Source organism: Clupea harengus, chromosome 14 (assembly GCF_900700415.2).
Source record: "Clupea harengus chromosome 14, Ch_v2.0.2, whole genome shotgun sequence".
In the NCBI taxonomy this organism is placed as follows: domain Eukaryota; kingdom Metazoa; phylum Chordata; class Actinopteri; order Clupeiformes; family Clupeidae; genus Clupea; species Clupea harengus.
In genome coordinates this window covers 604,495-614,494 of record NC_045165.1, presented here as the reverse complement: position 1 = coordinate 614,494, position 10,000 = coordinate 604,495, and the positions used below count along the sequence as shown (strand labels likewise).

General features: G+C 48.9%; 2 protein-coding genes across 9 annotated transcripts in view; both read left to right on the top strand.

Annotated features, from left to right (window-relative positions):
* zfyve21 (zinc finger, FYVE domain containing 21) overlaps window positions 1-10,000 on the top strand; it is a 36,911-nt gene that overhangs the window by 10,745 nt on the left and 16,166 nt on the right. The window contains exons 7-9 of one of the 3 annotated variants that reach the window (XM_031580975.2): window positions 264-397; window positions 862-1,040; window positions 5,565-5,583. In XM_031580975.2, coding sequence (XP_031436835.1) covers window positions 264-397; window positions 862-894 — 167 coding nt within the window. In that variant the 3' untranslated portion in view covers window positions 895-1,040; window positions 5,565-5,583. Of the gene's footprint in view, window positions 1-261; window positions 398-861; window positions 1,053-5,564; window positions 5,584-10,000 lie in introns of those variants that run through there. The other 2 variants (XM_031580974.2, XM_031580976.2) reach the window with 2 other exon arrangements.
* brf1a (BRF1 RNA polymerase III transcription initiation factor subunit a) overlaps window positions 3,610-10,000 on the top strand; it is a 39,593-nt gene continuing 33,202 nt past the window's right edge. Inside the window, exons 1-4 of one of the 6 annotated variants that reach the window (XM_031580970.2) lie at window positions 3,610-3,713; window positions 3,825-3,912; window positions 4,812-5,050; window positions 7,124-7,210. In XM_031580970.2, the coding sequence (XP_031436830.1) occupies window positions 4,867-5,050; window positions 7,124-7,210 (271 nt within the window). In that variant the 5' untranslated portion in view covers window positions 3,610-3,713; window positions 3,825-3,912; window positions 4,812-4,866. Of the gene's footprint in view, window positions 3,714-3,735; window positions 3,914-4,811; window positions 5,051-7,123; window positions 7,211-10,000 lie in introns of those variants that run through there. The other 5 variants (XM_031580972.2, XM_031580971.2, XM_031580968.2 and 2 more) reach the window with 5 other exon arrangements.

Below are 10,000 nucleotides of genomic sequence, written 5' to 3'. Positions count from 1 at the left end.
GTAGGGGGTGTGTCTCGTGCGTGTGGGTATTTAAATGTGTGTGTGTGTGTGTGTGTGTGTGTGTGTGTGTGTGTGTGTGTGTGTAGGGGTGTGTCTCGTGCGTGTGGGTATTTAAATGTGTGTGTGTGTGTGTGTGTGTGTAGGGGGTGTGTCTCGTGCGTGTGGGTATTTAAATGTGTGTGTGTGTGTGTGTGTGTGTAGGGGGTGTGTCCCGTGCGTGTGTGTATTTAAATGTGTGTGTGTGTGTGTGTGTGTGTGTGTAGGGGGTGTGTCTCGTGCGTGTGGGATGCTCCTGCTCCATCGCCCCCCCGGCTCAGAGGACCCCCAGCAGGTGCGTCTGGAGGGGAGCGGAGACAACAAGAACAACAAGACCCCCTGGCTCAGCGCCATGCACAAGGTGTGTGTGTGTGTGTGTGTGCGTGTGTGCGTGTGTGTGGGGGGGTGTGTGTGTGGGGGGGTGCGTGTGTGCGTTTGTGTGTGTCTGTGTGTGGGGGATGTGTGTGTGTGTGTGTGTGTGTGTGTGTTTGTGTGTGGGGGGGTATGCGCATGTGTGTGCGTGGGGGATGCGTGCGTGTGTGTGTGCGTGTGTGTCTGTGTGTGTGTCTGTGTGTGGGGGGTGTGTGTGTGTTTGTGTGGGGGGGGGTATGTGCGTGTGTGCGTGTGTGTGTGTGTGTGTGTACTCATAGAGTGCTCTCTCTGTCTGTCTCACACACACGCACACACACACACTCTCACACACACACACACTCACTCACTCACACACACACACACACACACACACACTCTGACCTCTTCTGTGGTCAGTGCTTCTACTGCCCCCTGCTGGATGTGTCTCATCATGACTACCTTCTGTTCCTCCAGGCTGCCAAACTCCTGTATGAGTTGCGTGACTAGACACACACACACACACACACACACACACACACACACACACACACACACCCCGAGAGGGAGAGAGGGAGATGAGCCGAGGACCAAGTGATTCTTCAGCTTCAGGCCTTCGTCTCCACAGCGGACCTGGACTTGGCCTGTGTGTGTGTGTGAGTGTGTGTGTACACATGTGAGCGTGCCTGCGTGTGTGGGCTTGTATGCTTTCACGAGCATGTGTGTGTGTGTGTGTGTGTACGCATGTGTGTTTCCAAGAGAGTGTGTGTTATTGTGAGAAAGTGGACCTTGTCCCAGTGTGTGTATCTGCCAGTTAGCTGCAGAATGCTTACTGACTCCAGTGCAATATAAATCCAACACACACACCCCCACCCCAACACACACCAACCCCCCCCCCCACCCCAACACACACACACACACACACACACGTAATGAACACTTCAAGATGTATCTTCAGATGCTTCAGATGTATCTTCTTCTACACACAGCTGTGTGTGTGTGTGTGTGTGTGTGTGTGTGTGTGTGTGAGTGTGTATGAGTGTGTGCACACACACACAGCTGAACTGTTGGGCTTCATACTGCCACAGCCTGCACAGTTTTTCAAGCACTTCTTTTTCTTCAATTCTCTACCCAACCAGAGGTGTGTGTGTGTGTGTGTGGGTGTGAGTGTGTGTGTGAGTGTGTGAGTGTGTGAGTGTGTGAGTGTGTGAGTGTGTGTGTGTGTGTGTGTGTGTGTATTGAATAAAGATGCTTTTGTGATTTTTCTTTTTGTAACAGAATTACGCGCACTGCTTCATATATCAGCGCACACTAATCTGCTCCTCTCTGATGTGTGTGTGTGTGTGTGAGAGCGAGAGTGTGAGTGTGTGAGCGAGAGTGCGTGTGTGAGTGTGAGAGCGAGAGTGTGTGAGCGAGAGTGCGTGTGTGTGTGAGAGTGTGTGTGTGTGTGTGTGTGTGTGTGTGAGCGTGTGTGAGTGTGTGTGTGTGTGTGTGAGCGAGAGTGTGTGGATGTGTGTGTGTGTGAGCGAGAGTGTGAGTGTGAGTGTGTTAGTGAGTGTGTGTGAGTGAGTGTGTGAGCGAGAGTGTGAGTGAGTGTGTTAGTGAGTGTGTGTGAGTGAGTGTGTGTGTGTGAGTGAGTGTGTGTGCTTTATTGACCCTTTGGTTTATTCTGCCCCCCCCCTCCCCTAATGTGGGGTTCTGTACCAGATCCATTAATTTGGTATTTTTGTATGTATTTGTATTTGTATACAGTCTGTCATATTAAAGGTGATTTTATACCTGCCTCTGCATCTAGTGACGCCCCCCACACACACACACACACACACACTGCCTCACACACACACACACACACACACTGCCTCACACACACACACACACACTGCCTCACACTCTCAGGTGAGCAAGCCTGCCCCTTCCTGGAGAAAGCCTGGAAGAACCAAAAACGCTTTGGTGAAAAGCATGTTGTGATGACGTAGCAGAATGCTGTGTGTGTAGAGCGCCGATATGTATCTGTGTGGCACCAAGTCTGTGACGTCATCTGAGTGTGTGTGTGCGCTGATCACCAGAAGGACCTGTTACATGCACGTGTTATATGTGTGTGTGTTTCTCCATGTATTAATCTAGGGTTAGTGTGTGTGTGTGTTGTCTCCATGTATTAATCTAGGGTTAGTGTGTGTGTGTGTGTCTCCATGTATTAATCTAGGGTTAGTGTGCGTGTGTGTGTCTCCATGTATTAATCTAGGGTTAGTGTGTGTGTGTGTGTGTCTCCATGTATTAATCCAAAGTAGGCTTGATTGTCTCTTGCCCTCACTGAAGCTCCGGTCCGGTGCGGCTCCGTAAACGGCCACTTCTCCACTGCCTCTGTTACCAGCGGAGACCGGAGAGGTCCCGCGAGCTCCGGCACAACACCCCACCAAAGAAGTCCCGCGAGAGCGAGTGACGCACTCCTCCGGTTTGGTTTGACTTGTTCTGCTGATCGAATGCTGTCCTTTCCAATCCTCCATCTGTCTTAACCAGTCTGTCCCGGTAGCGGGCGAGTCTGGACCGGTTCTGTCTGGACTTGTTCTGACCCGCCCGGACTGTCAGCCGGGTTCGACCCACTGCTCAGGTCTTCATATGCTGAAAGTGACACCATGTCCTGGTTCCAATAAAGACGCAGAATGACCCATAAGGCGCCTCCGAGTCCGTCTCTCCTCGCATCCGGTCATTACTGTGTCCCGTTTGGACACTGGGCGGTGTGTCGCACGGTGTTCCCGCAGTCACCGGCTCGTGCTTAAACGGATAAATAAACAGCCAGTCCTGAGCGCACCAACGAAGGAAAACTCATGTGGATATTCCTGACGTTCGTGTGCTGGGAATCTATATTAGCCGAGTCTATCTGGTGTTTATCTGATCGTGTTTGTCCTCTAGTCTAGGCTTTATCTGAGTACAGCTCCGGGGTGAACGCTGATGTAAGCGGCGGTAGACACTCACTCGACAGGTAAAGGTCTCTCCCACGTTGCTGATTAAAAGCGTGTCACTATGTGTCATTCCGAAGAGCAAACCACGGCGGGTGTATATGAGTGTGGGATGATGGTTTACTTGTCGGCATGATTTAAAAATTAGAGAGACAAATACATATATTCAAAGTGTTCATGACAGAATCCACAAAAACACTCGTGTTGAAGGAAGTAAATATTCTGTAGCGCAATTAAAAGTTGTAAACCTTCATACCACCACCCCCCTTTCTAAGTTGCGTTGGTCTCGCCCGTCTTACGAAGGGAACATGTGCTCTCACCAGCGGCGGGTCGGGCGTGTGTGTTGCTGCAGTACATGCAGAGATTGAGCAGGTTGTCATGTGTTAATTCGTTGTCTGTAGTAGTAGTTACAACGGACTAAAGCTGTTTTCGTATAGAACAATATTTTCATTAAATAAACAAACCTTTTCATTACGCGGTAAGGAGTCGCTCGAGGCGGCCCTCGTCAGTCCCCACGCGCCTGGTCGCCTGTTGGAAGCATTTCTTCGCGTGGAGGTATCGCGATTCAACGGTGCTGAAAATGTTTGCTTTCTAGTTGTTTTTTAACGGAATTATGTCTGTAATATGGCGGCCTGAGAAGGCTTGTCAGTCAACGAAATCTAAATTAACCCCCCGACTTCTGGGTATCTGGCATAGTAGCACTCTTAGTTTCAAGTCTAGGCAATACCATGTTGGAATCCTAACGCGAGTCAGATCTGAACAGACCTTTGGTAACGGGAATCTGCCACAGAAGTCCAGTCTTAAATGTCTGTTTAAGGGTCGCGCTGTGGGGCGACAGACCGCCTAGACTAGTGAGACCCTGCGTGCCACGTAGCAGCCCTTCCTACGTAGGACCGGGTGGTGGTACGTTTACATTTCAGCTACGGGATGAAAGACACTGACACGCAACCTGTGTTCGAACTGTCCCAAACACCCTGACTAGGCAAAGCGTGCCGGCTGGCGTGTGTGTGTGTGTGTGTGTGTGTGCCGGCTGGCGTGATGCTTTAACTGTGGAGGTAACTGGGTAAACATTGATCCCTACCGGAATGCGCGTGCTCATGATGGCATCACGGCAGCCGCTTCAGTACGTCAGTCACTGTGTAGCACGTGGCTACCGGAGGCTGCTGTGGCAGTAGATGTGTGAAGTTCAGAAATAGCCTCATATGGTAAAACCCGCTAGTCTGACTGTGTGTCTGTCTGTGTGTGTGTGTGTGTGTGTGTGTGTGTCTGTCTGTGTCTGTGGACGCTTCAGTCCAGATCTGCTCATGAAGGATGTCATTTAACTTCCCTCTAATGAACGTCTCTCTCTCTCTCTCTCTCTCTCTCTCTCTCTCTCTCCCTCTCTCCCCTTGTCCCCTCTCATTCCGTCACTTATTGTCATTTTCCTCTGTCTCTCTCCCCCTATCTGTGTGTGTGTGTGTGTGTGTGTAGGGTGTGTGTGTGTGTGTGTGTGTGTGTAGGGTGTCTCCTGTGAGAGGGGGTTACCATGAGTCCCCGTGTGTGTAAGGCGTGCGGGGGGACGGACATTGACGTGGACCAGTCCCGGGGCAATGCGGTGTGTACGGGCTGCGGCTCCGTCCTGGAGGACAACATCATCGTCTCCGAGGTCACCTTCGTAGAGAGCGGCGGGGGCGGAGTCTCTGCGTGTGGACAGTTTGTGTCCTCCGACGGTGAGTCTGTGGCCCCGCCCCCTCGGGTCTGTCTGTCTGTCTGTCTGTCTGTCTGTCTGTCTGTCTGTCTGTCTGTCTGTCTGTCTGTTACTGGCCCAGGTCGTCATTCTGTCCGCGTCTGTAGATTTGTCCTGAGCTGAGCCAGGAATGGTCTGTGTGTGTGTGTGTCTGGTCTGTGTGTGTGTGTGTCTGTCTCTGTGTCTGTGTGTGTGTGTGTGTGTGTGTGTGTGTGTGTGTGTGTGTTAGGTGAGACAACCAGTAAGGAGGTGTGTGTGTGTGTGTCTGTGTGTGTGTTAGGTGAGACAACCAGTAAGGAGGTGTGTGTGTGTCTGTGTCTGTGTGTGTGTGTGTGTGTGTGTGTGTTAGGTGAGACAACCAGTAAGGAGGTGTGTGTGTGTCTGTGTCTGTGTGTGTGTGTGTGTGTTAGGTGAGACAACCCGTAAGGAGGTGTGTGTGTCTGTGTCTGTGTGTGTGTGTGTGTGTGTGTGTGTTAGGTGAGACAACCAGTAAGGAGGTGTGTGTGTGTGTGTGTGTGTGTGTGTTAGGTGAGACAACCAGTAAGGAGGTGTGTGTGTGTGTGTGTGTCTGTGTGTGTGTCTGTGTCTGTTAGGTGAGACAACCAGTAAGGAGGTGTGTGTGTCTGTGTGTGTGTGTGTGTGTGTGTGTTGTGTGTGTGTGTGTGTGTGTGTCTGTGTGTGTGTGTGTGTGCTCTTTATGCTAAAGCTTTGAATCAGTCTCCACTCAACACCCATAATGACAAAGCAAAAACAGATTTTAGAAATGTTTGCAAATGTATTAAAAAGGAAAAACAGTAGCTTGCCTAGCCTGTGTACAGGTGTGTGTGTGTGGTGCTAGATAGCCAGTGAGCAGGTGGGTGGGTGGGTGGGTGTGTGTGTGTGTGTGTGTGTGTGTGTGTGTGTGTGTGTGTGTGTGTGTGTGTGTGTGTGTGTTTGTGAGTGGCGTACATGTCTGACCTAGAGATGTTGGCAGCATCAGACTGCTGGAGCTGCACTGCTCCATGTTGGCCAGTAGAGGGCAGTGTTGCTCTGTGGTGCTGAGGAACAGTGATGAGGCTTTACTCACTGGGGTCTTGTCTTGTCCAGAAGGTTCTGTTCACCCTGAAGCGAGCTGACCTCTGACCTCTGCCTTTGTCCATTCCAAAAAGAGAGGGAACTCAAACTTTGGATCAGTTACCATGGTAACTGATCAAATGTTGAAGCCGAATCGATTTGCCCAGTCCTACGTCAGGAGATGATTCTGAGACCCCGATTAGATGCGTCATCGTTCCCTGCTGACCAGGATACCTTATCGAACATTATCTGTTTTGAAGTTAAAGATGAAATTGATATTGAAGAACATTCCAGCACAGTATCAGCCGTAGTATTTGTCATGATATGTATGAATACAGATAATGTGTAAGCCACACCAGCCACAATGTGTAAGCCACACATTATCTGTATTCATACATATCATGACCGTATTAAAGGAGTGAGGGTGAGGGTGAGGGTGAGAGTGATGGTGAGTGGGTGAGGGTGAGAGGGTGAGGGTGAGTGGGTGAGGGTGAGGGTGAGGGTGTGTGTGTGTGTGAGTGGGTGAGAGTGAGGGTGTGTGTGTGTGTGTGTGTGTGTGTGTGTGTGTGTGTGTGTGTGTGTGTGAGGGGTGAGGTCGAGGTCCTGGCCCTGAGCTCGTTTCAGAACTTCTAACTCCGATGAGGGGAAGTAGAACACACATTTTGTTCTCAGTGGTTGCCATGGTGACTGGTAGTATTAGAGATCCAGTGATGATGGCATCCAGTGATGATGGCACGTGTTCAATTCAGAGTGAACCTGCTCAGCGTACGGGAACGTGTAGTTTCCCATCTCAGGGGTCATCATCTCAGGGTTCAGGGGTCATCATCTCAGGGGTCATCATCTCAGGGTTCAGGGGTCATCTTCTCCAGGTCAGGGGTCATCATCCCAGGGTTCAGGGGTCATCATCTCAGGGTGATGGTGATGATGATGATGGTGGTGATGATGGTGATGGTGATGATGATGATGATGATGGTGACGTGTTCCGTCCTTCTCTGTCCTCCAGGGTCCGGTTATGGTTCGACTCCCAATTTTGGCGGAGACTTCCACATGGGGACGGGCAAAGAGTCCCGCGCCCAGACACTGCAGAATGGTAACACACACACACACACCACCACACACACACACACACACACATGCATACACACACACACACACACACACACACACACACACACACACACACACACACACACACACACACACACACACACACACACCACACACACACACACACACACACACACACACCACACACACACCACACACACACATGCATACACACACACACACACACACACACACACAAAGAGTTAATTTGAGACACTCCGTCACAATACAGACCTTACACTCCGTCACGTCACAATACAGACCTTACACTCCGTCACAACACACCACACTGTCACAACAGCTAACAGTGACCGCTGAGGAAGTCTGTGTGTGTGTGTGTGAGAGTGTGTGAGTGTGTGTGGTTCAATGATTTGAGGGCTTTAGAGCTGCATAGATGGTAAACCAACACACAACCAAATAGCCAAACGGATGAACTTAAACAAACACACACACACACACACACACACACACACACATAATACCTCCAGGAACTACCCAGCAGTGCGTGCTCTGTGCTTTGGTCATTTCCTCTGAGGTCACTTCCTGGGTCTGCAATTATGTGCATCACACCAGCTCATCTTTAGTTTAGTCTGGAGCTGCTGCCCTCACCACACACACACACACACACACACACACACACACACACACACACTCACACTCACACTCACACACACACTGGAGGGCTGGTGTTCCCCCTCATCCAGACAGCGATGACACACCACACACACACACACACACACACACTAACATACCCACCCACACATACACACACACCCTCACCACACACTCGCACTCACACTCACCACACACACACTCTCACACACACACTCACACACACTCAAACACTCACTGGAGGGCTGGTGTTCCCCCTCATCCAGACAGCGGTGACACACCATGTCTGCCTCTCTTCCTCCTGCTCTTCCTCCGTGTCGAGGCGTTTATGGAGAGGACAGGAAGTGGTGGCGGTAAACAAACTCTACTGGAGAGAGAGAGTGTGTGGCTGACAGATAGAGGGGGGGTTACCACTTCTTTATTAAACCATTACTTAACATTATTCACATGTTAACACCAATAAGGCACATTATATTTCGCCACACACAGCCTACATACTCACATAACAATACTAAACACACACACAACAATACCACACACTCACATAACAATACTACATACTCACATAACAATACTACATACTCACATAACAATACTACATACTCAAATAACAATACTACATACTCAAATAACAATACTACATACTCACATAACAATACTACACACTCACATAACAATACTACATACTCAAATAACAATACTACATACTCAAATAACAATACTACATACTCACATAACAATACTACACACTCACATAACAATACTACATACTCAAATAACAATACTACATACTCACATAACAATACTACACACTCACATAACAATACTACATACTCAAATAACAATACTACATACTCAAATAACAATACTACATACTCACATAACAATACTACACACTCACATAACAATACTACATACTCAAATAACAATACTACACACTCACATAACAATACTACACACTCACACAGCCTACATACTCACATAACAATACCACATACTCACATAACAATACTACACACTCACATAACAATACTACACACTCACATTACATGAACACACATACACACACATACACACAGACACACATATACACAGACACACCACTCTCCCTGTCACACTTTAAAACTATCTGCCCATCATCTCTAATCCCCCCCAAACAGAAGAAGAAGACATCTTGTCATTAACCATTTTATATTCAATTATAATACAGACTGCCACCATCCCTTAAAACCTCCTACAGCATCAATTCAACCAATTCCCAATATCTTGTTCTTCCAAAGTCCCCCAAATGGCCATCTTAGACCCCAGTAAGAAACCTAACAGACAAACCGCACGCAGATTCTTTATGAAAACATCATGAGAGAAACACACACACACACACACACACACACACACACACCTTCACACACACACACACACAGTGTTTCTGATGGAGGGGGTGAGAGAGAGAGAGAGAGACAGTGGAGGAGAGAGAGAGAGAGAGAGAGAGAGAGAGAGAGAGAGAGAGAGAGAGAGTGGAGGAGAGAGAGTGGAGGAGAGAGAGTGGAGGAGAGAGAGAGAGAGAGAGAGAGAGAGAGAGAGAGGGAGAGGGAGGGATGCATCAGATGGAACAGTCTGAGGGAGAAAGATGAGTTGACTGGAGTCTGATTTGTTAAGAGGTGACAGCCTGGCGTCTGTGTGTGTGTGTGTGTGTGTGTGTCTTTGTGTGTGTGTGTGTGAGAGTGTCTTTGTGTGTGTGAGTGTCTGTCTCTTTGTATAGGAGATTCATTTGTCATTCTGTGGCGACACTCCCAGTCCTGCTATTTGCCCACCGCTGTGTGTGTGTGTGTGTGTGTGTGTGTGTGTGTGTGTGTGTGTGTGTGTGTGTGTGTGCTAGACATTGGGTCTTCTGATTTATAGTGTCTGAGCTGCTCTGTGGGAGTTGGGCCCATTTATAAACACTGGTGCATGTCTCACAGGCATATGCACACACACACACACACACACACACACACACACACACACACACACACATCACACTATGTGACTGATATATGTGTGTGTGTGTGTGTGTGTGTGTGTGTGATTTTTCTATGTGACTGATATATGTGTGAGTGTGTGTGTGATTTTTCTATGTGACTGATATATGTGTGTGTGTGTGTGTGTGTGTGTGTGTGTCCAG